The sequence below is a fragment of the Thunnus albacares genome, chromosome 3 (genome assembly GCF_914725855.1).
Source record: "Thunnus albacares chromosome 3, fThuAlb1.1, whole genome shotgun sequence".
NCBI classification, from domain to species: domain Eukaryota; kingdom Metazoa; phylum Chordata; class Actinopteri; order Scombriformes; family Scombridae; genus Thunnus; species Thunnus albacares.
In genome coordinates this window covers 32997242-33024936 of record NC_058108.1, presented here as the reverse complement: position 1 = coordinate 33024936, position 27695 = coordinate 32997242, and the positions used below count along the sequence as shown (strand labels likewise).

At 39.1% G+C, this 27695-nt stretch overlaps 1 protein-coding gene and 3 long non-coding RNA genes across 4 annotated transcripts in view; all 4 read left to right on the top strand.

The window, feature by feature from the left end:
* The window catches only part of LOC122976525 (B-cell receptor CD22-like), a 56485-nt gene extending 29019 nt beyond the window's left edge, over nt 1-27466 (top strand). The window contains exons 6-8 of the mRNA XM_044345053.1: nt 25161-25221; nt 26550-26776; nt 26881-27466. Coding sequence (XP_044200988.1) covers nt 25161-25221; nt 26550-26776; nt 26881-26959 — 367 coding nt within the window. The 3' untranslated portion in view covers nt 26960-27466. The remainder of the gene's footprint in view (nt 1-25160; nt 25222-26549; nt 26777-26880) is intronic.
* Nucleotides 292-1078, top strand: LOC122973560. Its single transcript, XR_006400083.1, has 3 exons — nt 292-334; nt 458-685; nt 1052-1078. It is a non-coding gene; the product is annotated as an uncharacterized LOC122973560 (long non-coding RNA).
* On the top strand, nt 2311-3112 carry LOC122973537. The gene is made up of 3 exons (XR_006400067.1): nt 2311-2353; nt 2477-2704; nt 3071-3112. It is a non-coding gene; the product is annotated as an uncharacterized LOC122973537 (long non-coding RNA).
* Nucleotides 10424-11303, top strand: LOC122973517. The gene is made up of 4 exons (XR_006400060.1): nt 10424-10533; nt 10644-10731; nt 10849-10906; nt 11194-11303. It is a non-coding gene; the product is annotated as an uncharacterized LOC122973517 (long non-coding RNA).
* Nucleotides 27467-27695: the final 229 nt, after the last annotated feature.

Genomic DNA, 27695 nt, shown 5'->3' with positions numbered 1-27695 from the left:
GGAGTGACTTACACTTCTACTCAGATCTGTGCCTTAAAAGGATCAACAGTGGACATACGCTGCACCTACAGATACCCATCCAGAGTAAAGGGCACTTCTACTGTAGTTAAGGAAACATTCTGGTTTACTCAACTGAGTAATAACGAACCTGTGGATCTGAAAACAGACTCAGAGTACGCAGGTCGGGTGCAGTATCACTGTGATAAGAACAACTGCACTCTGAGAATCACAGACCTGAGAGAGAGCGACTCAGCTCAGTACAAGTTCAGGTTCATAACAAACCAACCAGGAGGGAGATTTACTGGTTCACCTGGAGTCACTTTGACTGTCACAGGTAACATTTTCATTGGAGGACTTAATTTAGTTTCAAATGGTTAATATCTTGAAAATATCACTGTGAAAGTTTGTTTGTATGTATGAACAAAGTACATTTCTGTTCTTTTTTTCACATATTCAGCTCTCCAGGTGCAGGTGATCACAGTAACAGTCCATCAGTCTTATACCGAGGCAGAGCTGAAATGTCTCAGCAGCTGCAGTCCAGCAGGTGGTATTTCTTATGTCTGGTTCAAGAATGGACAGAAAGTTGTGAAGGAGGAAACTTCTCTTTATTCAGGGCAGTTTAATCCCAGTGACAACGTCTCCTGTGCTATGAAAGGACATGAGGATTACCGCTCTCCTTCAGTGTGTGAGTTTAGTTCACCGTGTCAGTCTGTGTCTGTGTTTTCCCCCAAAATAAAATATATAATTCATTTCCCAATCCAAATAATTTTTGGTCCATTATGTGGATTTAGCAGAACTATTTATTAAACATAATAAGGAAGTGATCTGCAAACTGTGCAGAGTCATTAAAGGTCTGTTATTTGCGGTTAGCTCCCACCAGCAGCAGTCTAACCTGGAACATCTCCAGGATCATCATTGTGGACAGCCGCTGTGACAACCACTAGGGATGATCAATAAGAAACTAGCAAAAATAAACTTGAATTAAAATAGTATATCATCTCTGACAACATATTCTAATCTTCAAATTAATGTAAGTGTGTATCTCCTACAGATGCTCCAAAGCTTCCCTCCGTGTCAGTGAGTCCTTCTGGTGAGATAGTGGAGGGCAGTTCAGTGACTCTGACTTGTAGCAGTGATGCTAACCCAGCAGCTAATTACACCTGGTACAAGAAGAATGTAAATCCAGACCTTCAACCTCTCAGTAAAGAACCACAGCTCGTCTTCAGCTCCATCCAGCCCTCTGACTCTGGAGAGTATTACTGTACAGCTGAGAACCAGCTGGGGAAGAGGACATCTGAATACATCTTTATTGATGTGAAATGTGAGTGAAACAGCTTAAATGGAAAATAAAAAACACACAGACTAAATATGTCTGAAATCTTTGCAGTCTTATTAAGCAGGATGAGATGTTACTGATCATGACTGCTTCAGCTCTTCCTGCTTCACATTCACAGTCTGTAGCTGTAGTTCACTGAACAGCTCCAGTTTTGGGGTTTTGGGACCCAGATTCAAACTGTCACCACACATTTTCCAGACCTGTGTTGAAGCTACTACATACAGCTTATAATTGCTTATGATCTAAATACCATATGTACAGTATGTGTCACTGCAGTAATACACACTTTACCCAGAATAATCTAAAAGTTTCCCTCACTTCAGGTTCTGCATTTCTCTGTGGGTTTCACACTTGACTCAGCAGTCCTGGTCTGCACACAGACAGCTGAATTTTATATAAGTTGAAGTTGATCTATGTCTTTTTTTGGTGGGCCAGTAAGGAGAGCATTACAATAATCAAGCCTACTAGTTTCTCAGTATTATCATCATAATACATTAGATACACATTTCAGGCATTTGGCTTTTAGCTTTTTTAAAACTACAACAAACAAGCAGAACAAGAAGATAAAATCATATTGATGCAATGATCCAATTTGTCTTATTCACTGATTCTTAACTGTTATGAATCTGGCTGTGGTTTCTGATGTGCTATCTGTTACAGTGGTACAGGGTCAGAATGACTGGGGAGTGACTTACACTTCTACTCAGGTCTGTGCCCTAAAAGGATCAACAGTGGACATACGCTGCACCTACAGATACCCATCCAGAGTAAAGGACACTTCTACTGTAGTTAAGGAAACATTCTGGTTTACTCAACTGAGCAATAATGAACCTGTGGATCTGAAAACAGACTCAGAGTATGCAGGTCATGTGCAGTATCACTGTGATAAGAACAACTGCACTCTGAGAATCACAGACCTGAGAGAGAGCGACTCAGCTCAATACAAGTTCAGGTTCATAACAAACCAACCAGGAGGGAGATTTACTGGTTCACCTGGAGTCACTTTGACTGTCACAGGTAACATTTTCATTGGAAGACTTAATTTAGTTTCAAATGGTTAATATCTTGAAAATATCACTGTGAAAGTTTGTTTGTATGTATGAACAAAGTACATTTCTGTTCTTTTTTTCACATATTCAGCTCTCCAGGTGCAGGTGATCACAGTAACAGTCCATCAGTCTTATACCGAGGCAGAGCTGAAATGTCTCAGCAGCTGCAGTCCAGCAGGTGGTATTTCTTATGTCTGGTTCAAGAATGGACAGAAAGTTGTGAAGGAGGAAACTTCTCTTTATTCAGGGCAGTTTAATCCCAGTGACAACGTCTCCTGTGCTATGAAAGGACATGAGGATTACCGCTCTCCTTCAGTGTGTGAGTTTAGTTCACCGTGTCAATCTGTGTCTGTGTTTTCCCCCAAAATAAAATATATAATTCATTTCCCAATCCAAATAATTTTTGGTCCATTATGTGGATTTAGCAGAACTATTTATTAAACATAATAAGGAAGTGATCTGCCCACTGTGCAGAGTTATTAAAGGTCTGTTTTTTGCGGTTAGTTCCCACCAGCAGCAGTCTAACCTGGAACATCTCCAGGATCATCATTGTGGACAGCCACTGTGACAACCACTAGGGATGATCAATAAGAAACTAGCAAAAATAAACTTGAATTAAAATAGTATATCATCTCTGACAACATATTCTAATCGTCAAATTAATGTAAGTGTGTATCTCCTACAGATGCTCCAAAGCTTCCCTCTGTGTCAGTGAGTCCTTCTGGTGAGATAGTGGAGGGCAGTTCAGTGACCCTGACGTGTAGCAGTGATGCTAACCCAGCAGCTAAATACACCTGGTACAAGAAGAATGTAAATCCAGACCTTCAACCTCTCAGTAAAGAACCACAGCTTGTCTTCAGCTCCATCCAGTCTTCTGACTCTGGAGAGTATTACTGTACAGCTGAGAACCAGCTGGGGAAGAGGACATCTGAATTCATCTTTATTGATGTGAAATGTGAGTGAGAAAAAGCAACATGCAGCTACTGGACTTGTCAACCTTGTTAAACTTAACATTTCTGATCATGTCTGCTTTGTTAAGCTTTGACTGCTTCACTTTTAGTCTGCTGCTTTAGTTCACTGAGCAGCTCCAATACAACATGTTATAGTAATGCAGTCCATCCTCATTTTATAATTAATTCATTTTAATACATCTCCTCTAGATGCTCCAAAGGTTCCCTCTGTGTCAGTGAGTCCCTCTGGTGAGATAGTGGAGGGTAGTTCAGTGACTCTGACCTGTAGCAGTGATGCTAAGCCAGCAGCTAACTATACCTGGTACAAGGAGAACCAAACAGTGACTCAAGGACAACAAGGAAGTTAGCATTTCACCTCAATCAGGTCTGAGGACAGCGGGATCTACCACTGCAAGTCTGAGAATCAATATGGACAGATTAACTCTTCATCTCTAATCATAGATGTCCAGTGTAAGTACAAAACATTAGAAAATTAATATTTACCACTTATTGCAATTCCTACTATTTCTAGTACTACTAGACAAGGTGGCAAGGCGGCTGTGGTTCGGAAGGTAGAGCAGGTTGTCCACTAAACAGGATACGGTGGTTCAATCCCCAACTCCTCCTGGCATGTTGAAGTGTCCTTGAGCCAGATACTGAACCCTAAATTGCTCCTGATGGTTGTGCCTGAACCCTGGATGGTAGTTTGCTATCATCAGTGTGTGAGTGTACGCTTGAATGTGAGTGTGAATGGGTGAATGAGCAGCAGAATGGATGTAAAGCATTTTGGATAAAAGTACTGTAGAAATACAGCCATTTACATTTTTATTTAGGCCCTTTTTCCTGAAATGCAAGGGGAGCAAAAGCTTAAATTCAAGCAAAAATTGCCCAGTACAACAACATTTAGCAGTTTTGGTGGTGGTAGTGTGAAAATGAAAACCAATAGTTGCTTCAAATACTTAATAATAATTAAGCTCTGTGGCTGGTGGGGTGCTGTACAAAAACTCTCTATTGACCGAGCGCCACTGCTATGCTCCACGTTGGGATTTTTGGTTACTTGCATTACCACAAATGTCAATGACATTGTGATTGAGGTTTCCTATTCATGGAACAGAATATTCCAGTTTCTCTTCTGCTTTCTGTTGCATGGATGTAAAGGTTAAGAGAATACAAAATAGGTTCATTTTTATGTTCATATTATATTCTATAATTTCATATGTGAAGTTATTTCAAAATGTTTAAAAGGTAAAAACTAATTCATTGACTGATTTAAAACCTTAATAAATAATTTATCAAGCTGGATCACTCTGAATTAAACTGTGTGGCTGGTGTGGTGCTGCATGTGTGACCTCTATTGGCCAGCCACCAATGAATGTGAATAAAGACTCATAAGATATCTTTCTTTTTTCAGATGCTCCAAAGCTTCCTTCTGTGTCAATGAGTCCCTCTGGTGAGATAGTGGAGGGCAGTTCAGTGACCCTGACCTGTAGCAGTGATGCTAACCCAGCAGCTAAATACACCTGGTACAAGAAGAATGTAAATCCAGACCTTCAACCTCTCAGTAAAGAACCACAGCTTGTCTTCAGCTCCATCCAGTCTTCTGACTCTGGAGAGTATTACTGTACAACTGAGAACCAGCTGGGGAAGAGGACATCTGAATTCATCTTTATTGATGTGAAATGTGAGTGAGAAAAAGCAACATGCAGCTACTGGACTTGTCAACCTTGTTAAACTTAACATTTCTGATCATGTCTGCTTTGTTAAGCTTTGACTGCTTCACTTTTAGTCTGCTGCTTTAGTTCACTGAGCAGCTCCAATACAACATGTTATAGTAATGCAGTCCATCCTCATTTTATAATTAATTCATTTTAATACATCTCCTCTAGATGCTCCAAAGGTTCCCTCTGTGTCAGTGAGTCCCTCTGGTGAGATAGTGGAGGGTAGTTCAGTGACTCTGACCTGTAGCAGTGATGCTAACCCAGCAGCTAACTATACCTGGTACAAGGAGAACCAAACAGTGACTCAAGGACAACAAGGAAGTTATCATTTCACCTCAATCAGGTCTGAGGACAGCGGGATCTACCACTGCAAGTCTGAGAATCAATATGGACAGATTAACTCTTCATCTCTAATCATAGATGTCCAGTGTAAGTACAAAACATTAGAAAATTAATATTTACCACTTATTGCAATTCCTACTATTTCTAGTACTACTAGACAAGGTGGCAAGGTGGCTGTGGTTCAGAAGGTAGAGCAGGTCGTCCACTAAACAGGATGCGGTGGTTGAATCCCCAACGCCTCCTGGCATGTTGAAGTGTACGTGAGCCAGATACTGAACCCTAAATATCTCCTGATGGTTGTGCCTGAACCCTGGATGGTAGTTTGCTATCATCAGTGTGTGAGTGTACGCTTGAATGTGAGTGTGAATCGGTGAATGAGCAGCAGAATGGATGTAAAGCATTTTGGATAAAAGTACTGTAGAAATACAGCCATTTACATTTTTATTTAGGCCCTTTTTCCTGAAATGCAAGGGGAACAAAAGCTTAAATTCAAGCAAAAATTTCCCAGTATAACAACATTTAGCAGTTTTGGTGGTGGTAGTGTAAAAATGAAAAACAATAGTTGCTTCAAATATTTAGTAATAATTAAGCTTTGTGTCTGGTGGGGTGCTGAACAAAAGCTCTCTATTGACCAAGCGCCACTGCTATGCTCCACATTGGGATTTTTGGTTACTTGCATTACCACAAATGTCAATGACATTGTGATTGAGGTTTCCTATTCATTGAACAGAATATTCCAGTTTCTCTTCTGCTTTCTGTTGCATTGCCAGAAAGGTTAAGAGAATACAAAATAGGTTCATTTTTATGTTCATATTATATTCTATAATTTCATATGTGAAGTTATATCAAAATGCTTAAAAGGTAAAAACTAATTCATTGACTGATTTAAAACCTTAATAAATAATTTATCAAGCTGGATCACTCTGAATTAAACTGTGTGGCTGGTGTGAGGACAGCAGTGGTACATCCCGCTGTCCTCAGACCTCAATCAAGGTCTGAGGACAGCGGGATGTACCACTGCAAGTCTGAGAATCAATATGGACAGATTAACTCTTCATCTCTAATCATAGATGTCCAGTGTAAGTACAAAACATTAGAAAATTAATATTTACCACTTATTGCAATTCCTACTATTTCTAGTACTACTAGACAAGGTGGCAAGGCGGCTGTGGTTCGGAAGGTAGAGCAGGTTGTCCACTAAACAGGATACGGTGGTTCAATCCCCAACCCCTCCTGGCATGTTGAAGTGTCCTTGAGCCAGATACTGAACCCTAAATTGCTCCTGATGGTTGTGCCTGAACCCTGGATGGTAGTTTGCTATCATCAGTGTGTGAGTGTACGTGTGAATGGGTGAATGAGCAGCAGAATGGATGTAAAGCATTTTGGATAAAAGTACTGTAGAAATACAGCCATTTACATTTTTATTTAGGCCCTTTTTCCTGAAATGCAAGGGGAGCAAAAGCTTAAATTCAAGCAAAAATTGCCCAGTACAACAACATTTAGCAGTTTTGGTGGTGGTAGTGTGAAAATGAAAAACAATAGTTGCTTCAAATATTTAGTAATAATTAAGCTTTGTGGCAGGTGGGGTGCTGAACAAAAGCTCTCTATTGACCGAGCGCCACTGCTATGCTCCACGTTGGGATTTTTGGTTACTTGCATTACCACAAATGTCAATGACATTGTGATTGAGGTTTCCTATTCATGGAACAGAATATTCCAGTTTCTCTTCTGCTTTCTGTTGCATGGCCAGAAAGGTTAAGAGAATACAATATAGGTTCATTTTTATGTTCATATTATATTCTATAATTTCATATGTGAAGTTATATCAAAATGCTTAAAAGGTAAAAACTAATTCATTGACTGATTTAAAACCTTAATAAATAATTTATCAAGCTGGATCACTCTGAATTAAACTGTGTGGCTGGTGTGGTGCTGCATGTGTGACCTCTATTGGCCAGCCACCAATGAATGTGAATAAAGACTCATAAGATATCTTTCTTTTTTTCAGATGCTCCAAAGCTTCCTTCTGTGTCAATGAGTCCCTCTGGTAAGATAGTGGAGGGCAGTTCAGTGACTCTGACCTGTAGCAGTGATGCTAACCCAGCAGCTAAATACTCCTGGTACAAGAAGAATGTAAATCCAGACCTTCAACCTCTCAGTAAAGAACCACAGCTTGTCTTCAGCTCCATCCAGTCTTCTGACTCTGGAGAGTATTACTGTACAGCCGAGAACCAACTGGGGAAGAAGACATCTGAATACATCTTTATTGATGTGAAATGTGAGTGAGAAAAAGCAACATGCAGCTAATGGAATTGTCAACCTTGTTAAACTTAAACCCCCCCCCCCCAACCATTTCTGATCATGTCTGCTTTCTTAAGCTTTGACAGCTTCACATTCAGTCTGCTGCTGTAGTTCACTGAGCAGCTCCAATACAACATGTTATAGTAATGCAGTCCATCCTCATTTTATAATTAATTCATTTTAATACATCTCCTCTAGATGCTCCAAAGGTTCCCTCTGTGTCAGTGAGTCCCTCTGGTGAGATAGTGGAGGGCAGTTCAGTGACTCTGACCTGTAGCAGTGATGCTAACCCAGCAGCTAACTATACCTGGTACAAGGAGAACCAAACAGTGACTCAAGGACAACAGGGAAGTTATCATTTCACCACTATCAAGTCTGAGGACAGCGGGATGTACCACTGCAAGTCTGAGAATCAATACAGACACATCAACTCCTCATCTCTAATCATAGATGTCCAGTGTAAGTACAAAACATTAGAAAATTAATATTTACCACTTATTGCAATTCCTACTATTTCTAGTACTACTAGACAAGGGGGCAACGCAGCTGTGGTCCAGGAGGTAGAGCGGGTCGTCCACTAAACAGGATGTGGTGGTTTGATCCCCAACTCCTCCTGTCATGTTGAAGTGTCCTTGAGCAGGATACTGAACCCTAAATTGCTCCTGATGGTTGTGCCTGAACCCTGGATGGTAGTTTGCCATCATCAGTGTGTGAGTGTATGCTTCAATGTGAGTGTGAATGGGTGAATGAGCAGCAGAATCATTGTGAGGTACTTTGGACAAAAGTGCTATAGAAATACCCTTTTTTCCTGAAATGCAAGGGGAGCACAAGCTTAAATTCGAGCAAAAATCGCCCAGTACAACAACATTTAGCAATTTTGGTGGTGGTAGTGTAAAAATGAAAAACAATAGTTGCTTCAAATATTTAATAAAAACAATAGTTGCTTCAAATATTTAATAATAATTAAGTTTCGTGGCTGGTGGGGTGCTGAACAAATGCTCTCTATTGACAGAGCGTCACTTCTATACTCCACCTTTGGACTTTTGGTTACTTGCATTACTACAAATGTCAATGACATTTTGATTGAAGTTTTCTTTTCATGGAACAAAATATTCTAGTTTCTCTTCTTCTTTCTGTCACATGGCTGGAAAGGTTAAGAGAATACAAAATAGGTTCATTTTTATGTTCATTTCACATTCTGTCATTTCATATGTGAAGTTATATCAAAATGCTTAAAAAGTAAAAACTAATTCCTTGACTCATTTAAAACCTTAATAAATAATTTATCAAGCTGGATCACTCTGAATTAAACAGTATGGCTGGTGTGGCGCTGCATGTGTGCCCTCTATTGGCCAGCCACCAATGAATGTGAATAAAGACTCATAAGATGTCTTTCTGTTTTTCAGATGCTCCAAAGGTTCCCTCTGTGTCAGTGCGTCCCTCTCGTGAGATAGTGGAGGGCAGTTCAGTGACTCTGACCTGTAGCAGTGATGCTAACCCAGCAGCTAATTATACCTGGTACAAGGAGAACCAAACAGTGACTCAAGGACAACAGGGAAGTTATCATTTCACCTCAATCAGGTCTGAGGACAGCGGGATCTACCACTGCAAGTCTGAGAATCAATATGGACAGATTAACTCTTCATCTCTAATCATAGATGTCCAGTGTAAGTACAAAACATTAGAAAATTAATATTTACCACTTATTGCAATTCCTACTATTTCTAGTACTACTAGACAAGGTGGCAAGGTGGCTGTGGTTCAGAAGGTAGAGCAGGTCGTCCACTAAACAGGATGCGGTGGTTCAATCCCCAACTCCTCCTGGCATGTTGAAGTGTCCTTGAGCCAGATACTGAACCCTAAATTGCTCTTGATGGTTGTGCCTGAACCCTGGATGGTAGTTTGCCATCATCAGTGTTTGAGTGTATGCTTGAATGTGAGTGTGAATGGGTGAATAAGCAGCAGAATGATTGTGCAGTACTTTGGATAAAAGTGCTATAGAAATACCCTTTTTTCCTGAAATGCAAGGGGAGCACACGCTTAAATTCAAGTAAAAATTGCCCAGTACAACAACATTTAGCAGTTTTGGTGCTGGTAGTGTAAAAATGAAAAACAATAGTTGCTTCAAATATTTAGTAATAATTAAGCTTTGTGGCAGGTGGGGTGCTGAACAAAAGCTCTCTATTGACCGAGCGCCACTGCTATGCTCCACGTTGGGATTTTTGGTTACTTGCATTACCACAAATGTCAATGACATTGTGATTGAGGTTTTCTATTCATGGAACAGAATATTCCAGTTTCTCTTCTTCTTTCTGCTGCATGGATGTAAAGGTTAAGAGAATACAAAATAGGTTCATTTTTATGTTCATTTCATATTCTATAATTTCATATGTGAAGAATGCTTAAAAAGTAAAAACTAATTCATTGACTCATTTAAAACCTTAATAAATAATTTATCAAGCTGGATCACCCTGAATTAAACTGTGTGGCTGGTGTGGTGCTGCATGTGTGACCTCTATTGGCCAGCCACCAATGAATGTGAATAAAGACTCATAAGATGTCTTTCTTTTTTTCAGATGCTCCAAAGCTTCCTTCTGTGTTAGTGAGTCCATCTGGTGAGATAGTGGAGGGCAGTTCAGTGACCCTGACCTGTAGCAGTGATGCTAACCCAGCAGCTAATTATACCTGGTACAAGGAGAATGAAGACTCACCAAAAGCATCAGGACAGATCTTCACCATCACCGATGTCAGACCTGAACACAGTGGGAATTATTACTGTGAAGCCCAGAACAGAAGAGGACATCATAACTCCACCTTATATCTGACTGTTGGATCTGGTAAGTTATGCTCATTGAACTTCACACACAGACACACACACACACACACACACACACATACTGAACATATTGATAAGCCAGATCTCCTTTCTTTTGGTCTGAATTTTCAGGAAAATCAATAATTAATATGAATATCATCTGGGTGATTCTGGTGGTCCTGATTCTGATTGCCCTGCTTCTCTTGAGTCTGTGGGCAAGGTAAAGCAATAAAAAAGAGATATGTTCTTTTGTTTTCTTATTAAAATATACTTAGAGTTTTTAAGTCTTGAATTTCATTTTGTTAAATATGTCTTGTTTTTGTTTGATTCAATCCAGGAAGAAGAAAACTTTGAGCTCCACCACTGAAATGAATGAACCTGTAGAGACTATAGAGGTGAGAGAGAGACCTTATTGACAGAACTTACCCTAAAGTACAGTTATGATCACTTGACTTATAAATGCACTCAAACACATTTATATTGTCAACATGAAGCTGTGAAGTGAATTTATATTTAAAATACAACTGAGAAGACACCCAATGTATATTTCACCTGAACATAATTTTTGTGTTAAATAATTCAGTTTTAAACACGATTTAATACATCTTTAATACAATCTAATTATATACAAGTTTTATGAATGAGGTCCATTAATCCTCATTTTGTTATCTCTCCCCATCAGTTGGACTCTTCTCCTGTGTATGAGGTCTCAGACTTGCAAGTCGTCACTGCAACACAGACAGAAGACACAGAGGAGCAGGAAGACGTGGAGTAAAGTCCAGTCAGGCTGGAGCATCATGAAAAAAAGGCCAATATCAGATTCATAGTTACAGTTATGAGAAGTACCTCCCCTAAATTTTATCTGATTTTGTTCTGATGCAGTTGAACCAGAGGCTCACCTGATGGGAGCAGAAAGTAGAGTGTTTTGTCTGAACTAATGCAAGCTTATTTTTTTCTCTGTAGAGTTCGTTATATTACAGATATTTAGGATTAGAGCTGTTTTTCAAACTATTATTTTAAATGTGTACATGCTGTAATTAATCACTTTTGAGGAATCCTGATTATCTTCCTGTTCAGTATACTGTATATTTTCACACATGAAACATTATCTCAGTTCTATCACACTTTGTTGAATGTCACATTATCCAGATATTGCAGTGGCTGATATACAATAAACAGACAGCTTCCACAACAACACTGTAGTTGGAAACATGATTTCAGTTCCCTCTCACTGCTGCAGAGGGCGACAGTGTGCAAAAAGTTTTAGCTGAGCAAATTGTTTCTGTGTTTATTTTTCAGAATATGAATTTATTTACTATGAAGACAAATAAAATTGAAATCTGTTCTTTTGTTCTTACTTACTTCTCACTTTCCCTCTATTTTAGGATGAAACTTGTCACAGTGTAATAGTTTATTATGATTAAGGATGTTGCTAAAATGAAAATTCACACACAGTTTGTATTGAAGAAGACCTTAATTGTCATGTGAGATGTTTTTCTCCTTTTTGGTCCATTTAAAGTCTTTGGGGTCACTCAGGCAAGCAGAATATGTGTCAGTTTACTGAGTATGAAGCCTTTTCAGTATAACAGTCCATATTTGTTAGTGACAACTGTAGATCACTGACTGAATCATTTTCATACTTAGACACCTCGTCTGTGAGCGTTTGTTCAACTACTGTACAACAAGGTCATCAATGTGAACAATCAGCACTTCTGAAACTGAACCTCTAACTGCAATGTTAAATTAATTTAATGTCAAGAGTAAACAGATTAAGATGCAACTCAAACATAAAAAGTGCACAGTAATAAAAGTACATTTAACCCTTTGAAAACAATCAGTGATTGATGGTAAAATGTTTCAGGGTTGTGATTCAGTATCTCTGATGTTTCACTGTCCTCTAGTGGTGAAGCTTCAGTGTTGCAGATTCAGGCTTCATCACTGAGGGTATTTAGAGCACTTATTCAGAGCAGCATTTTAAGAACATAAATATAAAATATCCTAGATCAGCACTTTTCTAAATTTGATGTATGTGTGATGCAGTATGATTAATACCATTTAAGCTCTACAACATCGAACATTCACTTCTGTTTATTCCTGTGTAAACTATAGCTATTGAGTAAAGGCAAAATGGTTTAAAATACACACACATGTACATCTCTCTCTTTCTCTCTCTCTCTATATATGTATATGCATCATGGGTGGTGGGGGTGGGGCCTGGCTAGTAAGGTTTGTCCACCCTCCCTCCATGGATTGTAAGAATCATATCGTTATACATGCATATGCATATATGCATAGTTCCATGATGGTACAGCAATGCACTGAGAGTTTCATCTCATCATGATGTTTTAATTCCTTTTGGTAACTAACTGTACTTTGTACTGTAGACCTGGACAACTGTTTTAGCTGTTACAGTTATAACAGTTGCCCCTTCCTGTGAAAACTTATTGTCACAAATTTTATTTTAGCTACTTTCAAAAGTTTCCCTCACTTCATGTTCTGCATTTCTTTGTGGTTTGCACATTTCACTGAGCAGCAACTTGACCAAAAAACTTACAGAGAGGAAATTAACCAAGACAACCACAGACTCTCTAATGATTCATTTACTTCTTCTTTTCCTGGTCAGTAAAACTGCATTAATGTTCACAGGTTCAATACATTCTTGTTCCTTCACTGCACCTTCAGACTGTACGATGTTCTGTCTCAGTGCACAGAGAGATTAACTGTAAACAGCATCTAAAACTGTTTCTTTACACCATATATTCAAAACATGTATACATATATCTTTGGACTTTTTGATGCATGTGTTTTCACCCAGGTATAATTCAGAAATAAAATATAATAGAGTTATAAAGTGCCTAAAAATAAATTAACATGGGGAAAAATAATGTTACAAAACAAATCTGAGTTTTAATGAAAACAACATTGATGTACCACTGATCTGCCACTCTAACCCTAAATGTTTTTCTCATTTTATGTTTTTATTGACATTGTGTTTGATAACACATAAGTGTAAGCTGAAACACTCAGCAGTAATAAATGATAAAATATGATAAACAACTGATAAAATACTGTATTCTAGTTCAGTTTTAGTTAGATTGCTCTGTGTTACAGTGGTACAGGGTCAGAACGACTGGAGAGTGAATTATACTTCTACTCAGATCTGTGCCTTAAAAGGATTGACAGTGGACATAAACTGCACCTACAGATACCCATCCAGAATAAATGATCATGATACTACAGCTGAGAGAAATTTCTGGTTTACTAAAATGAGAGATGTTCAATATGTGGATCTGAGAACAGACTCAGAGTATTCAGGTCGTGTTCAGTATCACTGTGATAAGAACGAACTGTGAGAGAGCGACTCAGCCCAGTATCACTTCACATTCAAAACACAATGGTTTGAATGGAGGAGTAGTTTACCTGGAACAACTCTGACTGTCACAGGTACTGATGAACACAAACACTGACACATTACATTTAAACAAGCTGATTAGAAATGAACGGGGCGACTGGCTGAACTAATGGAGATGAATTTCATTTAATATTGATTGTGACTGAGGGGTTTTCATCATTATGTGCACTCAAGTTTTTGTTAAGTGATCCACCAGTTTCATTAGTCATTTACATGACCTGTCAATTTAACTGTCTGCCTTTGTTTTAGTTATTTGTGATGTACGAATGTCTCTTTTTTTCCTCACAGATCCAAATCTACAAGTGCTGGCGAACAGAGTCTATCAGGATTCTATGTGGGCAGAGCTGAAGTGTCACAGCAGCTGTCTTCTACTTTTTGTTTCTTCCTTCATCTGGTACAAAAATGGATAGAAAATTTAGGGTGAAACATTCTTATAAAAAGTACTTTTCTCCTGCAGACAGCTATTCCTGTGCATTAAAAGGATTTCAGCATCATCCTGCTCCTTCAGTGAATGAATTGCATACTGGCTTCCGAACTAGTTGTGATGTCACAAATTCTGCTTGTAGGTACATGCCTTAAACTGACAGAGAAACTTTCCCTCTTTAGCAGATAAATGTGAAAACAAACTGCACATACATAATTCTGCACGGAGAAGAGAACATCCAAGTGAAATAACAAGAACATTTTTTGACTATGTAGGATTTGTTGGTTTCTGTTTGCAAACACAACATTCAAAGTTGGCCCCTCGTCCCCATCTCAACAACACCAGAGCGAGCTGAGAGCAGAGCGAGAGAAAGAGAGAGCGATAGAGAAAGCAGTGGTGGTCGAGCAAGCTAGAGAGTGTTTTGGATTTCATCTTGTCTGCTGTGGCCTCTCTGCTCTGCATGTGTGTGTAGCTCAGCCCCACCCTTGGTCACACAGACATGGCTGCACCATTGTTGAAAGCATTTAGGGGAAACACTAAAGCACATAAAAAACACAGTGATGTTACCTGGTCGCTACGATTTTATAGAGTCCCTACGTCACACCCTGCATGCTGTTATTGGCTGGGGGCAACATACCCACTGCCCAAAGGTTGACGCCCAGAGACGTCCTGAACACAGCAAAATAATATGAGAAAACAGGCAGATGGCAGGGTCTCTGCAGATAAATACACCACCACACACTTCTAGTGGGTCATAGGTGATGATTGAGAAGGATTACTTTTGTATATACATTTTTTTTTTGAAAATTCTACATAATGTACTTTAAAATGCAACCAATTTGTATCTATTGAGAGTAAAGGTGTGGTCACATTGCATTTACATTGTTTTATTTGTTTTGTTCCCCATTCATGTCCTTTGACACCTGTCTGACAAATTCAAGCATGTGTCTCCTGTTTTGGTGTGATGTCCAGATGGCTCTGGTGGTTTCACAGGTTCACCTTTGTTCAACTTTGAATGGGCAGATGTGCTCGGTCAGCCAATAGCAACACTGCTGCACTGTGTTTGGAAATATTAAAAAGTTATTGCTCTTGTGTGTTTCATCACCATTTTTAGTACATTATCACACTACCAGGCTTCAAACTGTTGCTTCACTTTTATACACTGTTTACAGTGTATAAAGAGCAGAGTGCAGGGACATTTCTGTGAACAGAAATGCCGTGTTACTGCACCTTGTAGGTAGAGTGAGTCATTCTGGAGAAAGACTGTTGATATTTGAACTAAACACCCAAATTTTCCTGCTCCTTCAGAAGTTACTCCCCCCAAATTCATGAATGCACATTGCCAAGGCAACGAACAAAAGAGAAATATGGTGCAATCCAGAGTGATGTTTATTAGCTGTAGAGTCACTTCTGTTCCTCTCACACATTATCATGAATGGGAAAAAAATTCGTCTCAGCCTCCCCACTTCTCATTCTACCCACATTCAGCATCTCTGTCCACAGAAGCAGCCGTCTGTCAGCTGCAGCTCCTGGGGAGCTGAGAGGACAGCGACCAGACAAACTGCCCTCACCAGGCTGACTGACAGCAGACATTTATTGAACCAAAATAGTTTGCATGTTGGCTCCACAGGAAGAAATCAACAGTATTTCTATTTATTGTTTCATTGATGTGGTTAATAAGTTCATACACATATACAGCTGCATATTTGTGTGATTTAAACAGCTGCCTGCTCAGATTATGCTTCACTAAGCATAACAGAAATAGACTCGAAGCATGAAAAAACACGGAGAGTCTCCATGAGATTGTTTTGGATTCAGTGTGGATTGATACGTTTAATAAAATGGAAGCGTATCTTTTTCTATATGAATTGGCCACGGCCTCTCTCTTTCTCTCAAGTTCGCCAGCCCTCCCTCACAATTCAATGCGTGCTGGAGATGGGAGACTGTCATGTCCTCACACAGACAGCTGACTTCCCCCTGATGACTTCCTCCTGATGACTTCCCCCTGTCCTGTGCATGAGCACAGGACAGGACAGCATGAACACAGCCACTGCGTTTACATGCCCATTTACAGTCAGTCAGCACACACACAGAAGGGACAGCTAGTGGACAGTGAGGAGATATTTGCTGAATTTGACAAAAAGTATAGTGGATTAGAATCGCTGACTTTACCTTTAATGTGCAGCTGAAAACTATGTATCTCCAAATTTATTGCTAACTGTTAACTATGAATGAATGGGCTAAGCTGTTTTCAGCATTATGTCAATGCATATTTTTTTACAGGGATTTTTAAATGGTTATTTCACTTAAGATGTAAGATCATAAGAATTTAAATTATGAGCCAACAACTTTTTCAACTTTCAAGTGAACGAGGATGACTTTGGACAAGTGATATGACGAGTGAATGTCAACAATTTCCACGGTCAGGAGTGAACTTTCAATCTCAATATATACACATATTTTCAGGAGATCTGTGTGTTTGTTCTTTACAGCCTCTGTTGATCTCAGTGTCAGACTAATGAGGAAGCTGACCATGCTGGCTTGAAGTGAGACATCAGATACATGCCTTAAATTTCTCTTCTGTTGTGAAATTTTCCCGTCTTGAAGCCTTGTTAGGGTAGGATGCTGTAATGTGAGTAGTTTGCTCTTTTTCTTTCTTTCTATTCTAGTCCATATTGGAAAATTGGAGTTTGCAAAACAACAGAAAGACTCATTTCTTCATTTCAACTCGGGGATGTACAGACATTCAACTGTTCATGCATGTTAATGATGTAATGAGGAAGGAAGCCAGGCCATGTTTCAACAGATATCTGTTTTCTTTCAAGACCACATCCCTCTTTGTTGAAAGCAGCATTGCTTATTGATGTTAATACCTGATATGCAGTATTTCTCATGTACGTTATCTAACTTCTGACATGTTTTTACAGACAGAGATGAGAGGAACAGCGATGAGTTTAACAGCAGCAACAAGTGGATTTTTGGTCTTCCTTCTCGCTGTACCAGGTACTGTACATCTTCATTCATATTTTAGAGTATTTACATTTATTTTGACCAACTTGAGGAGCTTTGGGGAAGGAAGGTATTATGTAGTTGTTGATAATTAGTCCTTAGATCACCAATATAAAATATAAAGTTGGAAATATAGAATTGATTACATTTAAGTAGTTCATGTTATTTTTCAAACCATCTGGTCTTTCTTTAAGCACACAGTAGCCTTAATATAGTCAGTGGATCAATAAATAAAGAATCCCTGATGTCTATTTGTCTTAGTACAAGAGCTCCATTTTGTTTAGTTGGTCAGATTCAATGTACAGCCAGTTGAAAAAAAAACTTGTTCCACCTACCAGAAGACAGACAATGAGGTCAGCTAGATGAACAGTGATGCCGGGTCAAACACTAAGCAAAAAGCCAAGTGGTCAGTAACATTAAGTTCGCACAAGAGGATGTCAGGAACAACAGCTTGGCCTTTTTGGACAGTGCCGTACATGTTGAAGAGGACAGGCACCTCCACAGTAGAGTATACAGGAAACCCACACACACAGTTGACTGTCACCACCCACTAGAGCATAAGCTAGGAGTTATCAGAACCCTGCACCACCGAGCTGATAATGTACCAACAGGTGCCCAGGCCCAAGAGAAGGAACACAAACACCTGAAGGATGCACTTAAAGCCCGTGGATACCCTAACTGGACCTTTGAGATCCAGGAAAAACACCAACACTATGGGTGGTGAAGAAAAGAAGAATAAACATAACATCATCTGCTCTAAACTGGCTACCATGCCAATACAGAGAGAGAGAGAGAGAGAGCACCATGTGTTGAAAAAGTGAAATATTCATATATATATTTACAAGACATCACATATTGATGATGTATATTTTAATCCTTCATTTACATGTTTCAGTGTTCTACATTTCTCTCTAGTTTCATACTCCTGACCTGACCACAGACAAGAAACAGACAAAGGAAACAGTCAATTTTTTCACACACTCTACCCTTCTAACAATTAATATTCTGCTTCTTATTTGCCTCAGTAAAGTACACTTTACAGTAGCATGTTACAGTCTCCCAAAAGATATGTTGGTAATACTGTATGTTTTATTGACTTCAAGGTCAATAAAAGGCACAAGGTTGTTGGGAGCCTAACAAGTTTTGCAAAAATATAGTTTGTAGGTTTTTATACTAATACCTATGCATACACACTATTCTTCCAAATAACATTCAAGCCTTTCTTCTGAATCTGATTGTGGGTTCTGATGTGCTCTGTGTTACAGTGGTACAGGGTCAGAATGACTGGAGAGTGACTTACACTTCTACATGGATTTGTGCCTTGAAAGGATCAACAGTGAACATACGCTGCACCTACAGATACCCATCCAGAGTAAATGACAATGACTATACAGTTGAAGAAACATTCTGGTTTACTAAAGAGAGTAATGGTGTGTATGTGGATCTGAGAACAGATCCGGAGTATGCAGGTCGTGTGCATTATCACAGTGATAAGAACGACTGTACTCTGACAATCACAGATCTGAGAGAGAGCGACTCAGCTGAGTACAAGTTCAGGTTCATAACAAACCAACCAGGATGGAGCTTTACTGGTTCACCTGGAGTCATCTTAATTGTTACAGGTAACATTTTTGTTATGTTATATGTTTTGTTATCACTTTGGAGGTTAGCTCCAAATGTTCAAAACAATAAGTCAACTCCTGCACACTGTCAGCACTTATGGAGAATATATGAAAAAGCTATGTTTGGGGTTGGCTGATTCTTTTGTGGATGCATGTACTGTATGTATATATATATATATATATATATATATATATATATATATATATATTTAAAATCTCACTATCCGATTGGCATAATGAGTGTGTACTACAGCTATGAATATTTGATGTTTACAGTTCTATTTTTAAGTATCACTCAGTGGCTACTGTTAAAATGTTGCCTGCAACCTGTAAGCAAGCAGGGAAAACACAGAGCTTCATCAACCACTGTCTCTGCAGCACCATGGTGCACAATTGGTGACCAAAACTGGGTGCCCGTGGAAGGTGGAGCAGCATCCTCACTACACCAAGCAATACATCTCCTAACCAAATGAGTAGGCCTAACGTTATTGCAAACACTTTGCAACCTGACCCCAGTGATGTTGGACAGTTTTCCATGGGTGTACAATTAATGGTAATGTTCATATTAATGTGAATAAATTAATTCTGGTTAGATAGCTGACTTGCTAGTTTAGTCTAGTTTAGTTTAGCAGTTTACTAAAGTTGCATAACCGCAGGCAGCTGGGAACTACTTTCTTGTAAATTACTCTTAATGCAATTGTTATTTAATAAAACTGTTTTTATTTGATTGTGTCTATAATTTCTATATTGTAATATTTGGTAACAGTTTTTAAAAAAAGCAATATCTCACTCCTGGTGGTGGTATATTGCGATTATGTCACAGCGAAGGGGGTTGTTGGCCCAACATGCAACGCCCCTTACCTGTGATATAATATACCACCACCAGGAGTGAGATAATACTTAAATATAGTATATATATATACGCATGCCTGTTTTCATTTGCTATGTGAAATGCCTGATGAAAGTTGCTGGACTGAAAGGTAGCTATTTGATAAATTTAACCATAAGTGTTAACAGTGTGCAGGATTTGATTTTTGTTTTGAACTACTGCTTCATCTCCTACACATCTGTCTATCCACATGTGTTTACAGGTCTCTTTTTTTGCATAGTTCCAAATGTTCAACATTAAGGAAACACTAATGTGAATCTATGTGTGTCTGTTATAGTGTACATTAACAGTTTAGGCTAAAATTATATTTCTGTTCTCTCTTCACATATACAGATCTCCAGGTGCAGGTGGTGAAGAGATCACGATTTTCTAGCTGGACAGACCTGAACTGTCACAGTATTTGTCTACCTGATCATGCCTCCTACATCTGGTACAAGAATGGACAGAAGACTCAGATAAAGACATCTACTTATTCAGACTACATTGGTCCTCCAGACAGCTATTCCTGTGCTGTAAATGGATATGAGCATCACTCTGCTCCCTCAGTGTGTGAGTTTTCTCCATTTTCCACTAACATAACATCATCAAGTGGAGCCTTTTAGTTAAGTAACTGTACAATTACTTCATGTATCTTTAATATGGGCAGCCCCATCCACAGCAATACAACAAGCACTGAATTACTGTAATGAAGGCCATTGTTTTCATAGTGATGATCAAACCTATTTCATTTTTCAGGTGTCTCTGGTCAATCCTGCAACAGAGTGATTTACACCGATCAAAGCATTTGTGCCTTCAGAGGCTCATCAGTGGACATTTCTTGCACATACAACAGTAATGAACCCATCACATCAAAATTCTGGTTCAATCCTGAACGTAGTCGTAGGTGGAGGTATTCCTCACAGCCTGAGGACCTTAGTGAAGACTCCCAGTATGCAGGTCATGTTCAGGTCATTGAAACAGAGAGAGGACGCTCCACTCTGAGAATCTCTGACCTGAGAGAAAGTGATTCAGCCCAGTATCACTTCACATTCAAAACACAATGGTTTGAATGGGGGAGTAGTTTACCTGGAACAACTCTGACTGTTACAGGTACTGATGAACACAAACTGATGATGAAGTTAATGTATCAGAAGTTAACATAATGTTGAAATATTTGTATTCATCATGCAATTGTGTGCTTGCTAATAGATAATTTGGATAATCCCTATATCTTGATAAAATAAAATAAAACTTTACGAATCCAGAAGATTTCTAAAGCAATAAATGATCAAAAAAAATCAGAAGCACACAGTTAAGGTAAAGTTTAACCATTGAAAATAGCAAAAGGCAAAATTATATTGAATATATTATGGGTAAGGTTGAGGGGAAGTTAAACATAAAGGGCAATGTTAAGTAAGAATCAATTGCAATTTGAAACAATTATTGAGTATAAACACATGGATAAGAAAATCTGATTAAAGGACGTTGAGAGAGGATGTTCAGTCTCCGCAGTCTTTGATGTTAAACTCATCTCGTCTGGCCAGAAGTGGACAGAGTCATGCTGGCAACTCTGTAAGTTATTTACACTTCATTTTTTTCATTTCTGTTTCTTGTTCACAGATCCAGATGTACAGGTGCAGGTGTTCTTGTCTTCTACTGGTCCGAAGCTGATTTGTCTCAGCAGCTGTCTTCTTCCTGGTCGTTCTTCCTGCATCTGGTACAAAAATGAGGAGAAAATTCAAGAAGAAACATCTCCTTCTTATAGAGGATCTATTGATCCAGCAGCCAGATATTCTTGTGCGCTTAAAGGACACCGCTCTCTTCCAGTGTGTAAGTGTACTCCATTGTTTCACTAACAAAATGTCATCTGGTGGAAACTTGAACTCAAAAGGGTTGGATAGAGTATAACATCAATTAGAGTGTATACAGTAATTAAATATTCTCCTTTGAGCCAGTCACATTCATAAATTCTTAACACCTCTGTTTCTCAAATAAACCTTTTGAGATCAACTATAATGACATTTAAAATGAGTGATCACAGAGAAAGTCAGAGGAGGGAAAAGGTTGTCATATTCAAGTACAGGATCTGCAAAAGCATCATGGAAATCAACTGCAAACTGTGGAGTATTTATGCTGGTAATACACTAAAAATGTCGGCAAAGACACTCTGTTTTTCTAGTGGACATTGAAACAGTTGTGAGTGAGCTGGAGCATGACGCAGCTGGATCCTGTAGATTTATTGCATATAGTTACAGTATGTAGCCACAGCGTTGAAATTTGTATTTGGAGATACAGAAACCTAGTTACCATATTTTTGTGGGTGTAATAATTAAGTTTGTGCAGCAATTGATGATATTGTAGTAAGTAAAAGTACAGCACATTACACTAGAAGTGAAAATTAAAGGTATCCAATTTAGTTTTTGTCCATCAGTTGCATTGCAGAGCATATGTGCATGAGAAAAAAAGGTTGCAGCCATGATAACTTTTCAGAATTGTAAAATTCAATTCACTGCTGTGCAGTGTTTTTTCTGATGAGCCTTTAAATACAATAATCTGTTACTCCAACCGAAATTGCTGGATCACATTTCATTGTCTCACCGGCACTTTAAACAACACAAACACACTTGTATCATTTTACACAGAGCTGTTTTTAGACTGAATGTAGCTCCTGTATGTTGCAGAACAATGAAAAATATTGAAAATATGAAAAAAATATTGTGTGTGCCACAGCTTAATGAGAACAGGAATACAGTACATACTTACTCAACTCAAATCCTGTTTGCTTTTCTAGCTCATGCACAGTTATCATGCTTGTAGTGCATACAGCATTTTGGGCTGCACGTGGACGTCCACAGAGGCGTCTGCATGGACCCTTGCAGCCACAGAAAGTATGAATTGGCCTTAACACACTGGTATAAAAGACAGTGAGGACCTGGGACAGCTCCAGTATCAGCACTCAGCGCTGTTCACTTTTCATTTTCAATTAATTAATTAATTTCATGAGCAAATCAAAAAGTTTATGTTCAATAATAACACACTCTTATGTTAACACTTGCTCATATAATGTCTTCCAGATGCTCCGAAAGTTCCCTTAGTGTTGAAGAGTTTCCCTGGTAACATTATGGAGGGCAGCTCAGTGTCTCTGACCTGCAGCAGTGATGCTAACCCAGCAGCTAAGTTCACCTGGTACAAGATGAACCAAACACTGCTCAGGAATGAACCACAGCTGATTTTCAACAACATCCAGTCCTCTGACTCTGGAGAGTATTACTGTACAGCTGAGAATGAGCTGGGGAAGAGGACATCTGAATATGTCTTTATTGATGTGAGATGTGAGTGAAATTGCTTTTTAAATGCAACAAATAGATTAAATCTGTCAGATTTATTGCATCTGGTAACAAAGTCTGCTGCTAGTTCACCGAGCAGCTCCAGCAGATGTTGAAGAGGCAGTTTTAATCACTAGTATCATTCATATTTACTCTGCTATTCAGGATATTCAAACCATCAAATTCATCATTCCTCCAACGTTTCAGATGTTGCTACACACTTACATACTAATTATTGAAATAGAATATTTTCCACAGTTGTAACACATCCTCAATTCATGATAATCTATGTTAATACATTTCTTCCAGATGCTCCAAAGCTTTCCTCTGTGTCAGTGAATCCCTCTGGTGAGATAGTGGAGGGCAGTTCAGTGACTCTGACCTGTAGCAGTGATGCTAACCCAGCAGCTAATTATACCTGGTACAAGGAGAACCAAACACTGCTTCATGGGCCAGAAAACATTTATCATTTCACCTCCATCAGCTCTGAGGACAGCGGGATCTACCACTGCAAGTCTGAGAATCAGTATGGACAGATCAACTCTTCATCTCTATCCTTAGATGTCCAGTGTAAGTACATAAGAAGACACAATATATTTGAACATACTGATGGTGTGTGTAAAATTAGAGTTTGGACCAGTGGTTAAACCTACTAACTGACAATGCCACAGTTAGTGTAACTCAATCTCAGTTAGTTACAACAGCTCGATGGTCTAATGCAAATTAGGGAGTGTGTTGTCAGAGACATACAGCAAAGCCCTTTTCAGACATAACATTCAGCAAGCTGCTGAGCTTTATGTCATTCCAACATTGGTGGCTTTTACGTTAATGCTCCTTACAGCCTCAATCAGACATGACAGGACATTTACGTAAAGAGACAATGCTTGTGCGATATTTGGTGCCAGGTGCACAAAAGGGAGCAGAGAAAAAGAGGGAGAGTGATAAGTTAAAAATGTGAAAAGGCAAAGAAGGGGAGAATTGTGTTCGTTCACAGGCTGCATCACTGATGGATTTTAAATGGATTTTGCTGTTGAATCTTTAATTAATGACCATCGTGAGTGTGTGGTTCTGCTCCCAGAAACGGTCTAATTTGCCTTTATTTACTGCATAATCAGATCTGTAGACAGATGTTAATGAGTTGTATTTTTATACATATTGTCCTTCAGATGCTCCAAAGCTTCCCTCTGTGTCAGTGAGTCCCTCTGGTGAGATAGTAGAGGGTAGTTCAGTGAATCTGACCTGTAGCAGTGATGCTAACCCAGCAGCTAATTATACCTGGTACAAGGAGAATAAAGACTCACCAAAAGCATCAGGACAGATCTTCACCATCATTCACTTCAAACCTGAGCACAGTGGGAATTATTACTGTGAAGCCCAGAACAGAAGAGGACGTCATAACTCCACCTTATATCTGACATTAGTGGGAGGTAAGTTGTGTGCATTTACAGTACACTTAACCTGACCATGTCCCAACCCTATCCAAAGGAAAGCTGCCTCTCCCCTATTGTACAATAAGTGTTTTTAACATAAAGCGGACTTAATATTTTCTAACCTAATACTGGTGGGTGATAAAAACCTCAATAAGCAAGTGGAGAAACATAGCAAATGCAGAAGCTTCCAGACAGGGCACCATGGGTCACTGGATGGTTTCTTGAGTATCTAAATGATGTCAATCATATGCTATGACCATCAAAGTCACCAGATCTCCTGCGTGAGATTTCGTAGTGATGTATTAAACTGGAATTATTTAAATGTCCTGTAATTCCCAAATAAACTGTCAGTATTTCCTTCAGATTCAGCTGCATATAAATTAGCAGCTATTGGAACAATCACTGCTCTTCTCCTGGCTATTACACTTCTTGCTGTCTTCCTATGGATTAGGTGAGCAATACTGTATCACTACTATGTTCACTAATACATCTATAATTTTGGAATCTTTGTCCTTATTCAATTAATTAATTAATCTCATTGTTCATTTGCCTATCCAGAAGAAATAGGAGCTTCACACAACAGTCTGAGCCTGGAGGGAGTACGGACAACAGAGCACAGGTAAGGAGGAAGAGGTCAAGTTTTTCAGTGCAAAAGAGAACTTATAAATCTTTGAAAAACACTTTTTGCTCCATGTTATTTGTCTTTCTTTATCCAAATTTATACTAAACTAACGAACAGAACTTCAAACTATGTTCTTGTAAAATGACCAAAAAGTTGAATAACCGTCTCCCTAAAGGTCAGAGAAACGTGGGAAAACCTTTAGTCGTCACTCCAAAGCAGTGCAGCTTGATCACACTGTGAGACTTGTTCACCATCAATCGATATGGAGTTTTGGTGACCAAAGACAACCTGAGGCAAACTTCTGACAGAGTCAGAAATGAAAGATTCAGTCCTCACAATGTGACTGCAGCTTCAACCCACGACTACAAAGAAATCAATTAGACTAAAAGATGAAATGACACAGAATACACTGGCAGTTGTGCAGTTTTTAATAAAGTTTAGGGGAAAAACACACTCGTTCTCGCAGTGGTAGTAGAAGCTTTAGGAGTGGAGGAAGGGTTGCTACCTAGTAACTTGTTAGTGTACACATCTTTTGTGTGGCTGCAGGGAGAACTAATGGTCCCTGTCATGAATGTTGGTCATACAGATGTGTGCTTGTATGCTATGCACTTGCCTGGCATGCATGAATGTAGCGGATGTGGTAGCTGGGGGTGTCAGCCCTGTAGCATTTCAGGAGGCAGGGCCACAGGAAATGGAGGTTTCTGTGTACATGCAGGAGGCCACAGTGGGGCCACAGTGGGGCAGCCATCAGCACGTTTCCATTTGATTTCAACTATCCTCATTCAGATGAGCAGCAGTTAGCTCAGGTGAGGAATTTACTGGTTGAAAACTCAGATGTGTTTGCCGGGAGTGATAGTGAGTTGTTCAGCATCAAGGTCATACAGTAGAGATTTCCCTGTTAGAGAACACACCAATGAAGCAGAAAAAGGCCCCTCATGCCTCTGTCAACCATACAGGCACAGTTTCTGGGTAGAAACAAATGTGCTGGCCAAAAATCTGACCCACAGCAAGGTAGAAGCCGATGGGGTGACAGAAATTTTGGGGTGGCATCTAGGGTGGCCAATCAGATTGTAGGGTGGCACTGGACACTCCGGCCCCGACCCCTTTGAAACCGCGCATGGTGGCCAGTAAGGATTGCACCAACAAAAACAATGATCTCAAACCTCAGGATCGCAGTTGTTTACATCAGCAAAGCAATGATTAGTTCCAAATTAACAACATCAAACGCTGTGCCAAGAAACCCTCAGTAGCCTATCTGGTAAAGTAATTGTACAGTCCCTAGAATTAGAGATCAACCTCTTGTATGTGTGTTGTTTTCCCATCAGCTAGGCATGGGTCCAGTGAATGACTCCCCGTCAGCTGCAACACAAAGTGAAATGGCAGGACAGCAGGATGACCTTAACTACGCCAGCATCAGCTTCTCTCAGGACCAGCCAGATGCTCTCTACTCCAACATCAGACCAGCTCAGCGCCCCAGACAAACAGAGGAAGAGGAGCAGGATGATGTTGAGTACAGTGATATCAAATTTGACAGTGCCAGTAGTGCACCAGGGTGAGCAGCTCCTCTCACACGAAAATCTTTATCGCTACACAATTTAAAAATGTACATATTGATTGATAAACTGTCACTCAGAATGGTTTATTTTTCCTTCACAGAACAAGACAACAAGAAGCTGGGGATGAATTATTTGCACTATATAGCACAGTCAACAAAAAACATGTGAATACAACATGAATTTGCTGTCTGTTATTTATACATGGATTTTTCTGGGACATTGTTTATGCAGGTAGCAGCACTGAGTTCAGAAATACAGTTACTGAGACAGACAGGAAAGGACAGACCTGGCCAAGAATGCATCAAGGTAGCCATAAAAACCAAAATCGCCATAAAAATGAAAACATATAAACAAAAGCAGTTTATGTAGGATGAGTAAAGACTTTTTTTGTTGTTTACTTTAAGGGCTCACAAAAAATCTGGTATGTAGCCATGCTGAAAGTTGTAATTTTTAATGTCATTTTTTATAGACAGATACCACAATGGGTAAGTGAGCATTTCCAATTTGGGTGAACTGTCCCTTTAACACAGGTATGGCTGTTATGTTGTTGAGATTCTACTGAAACTTTACTGAAGAAAATTCCACAAATTGTAAATACTGTATATCAGCACGTAACTGTGCATGATTTATGTGTATTGAAAGAGACAAATACAAAATACATAATAAAATACACTTGTGTGACATTTGTCAAAAGCATATTTTACTCTATTTATTTGTAAATATTCTGGCATACTCAAATCTCTGAAGCTTCCCTGAACTACTCAGTCCAATGTTTAAGTTAAAGTCCAACAGAAATTAAATGGCATTTTCTATTATCTGCCACAGCATACTAATATTCTGTGTATCACTGCTCAAAAGAATTAGAAACCAAAAGACAGAATTTCATGATGGCGCCCCCTAGTTTGCATCCATTTG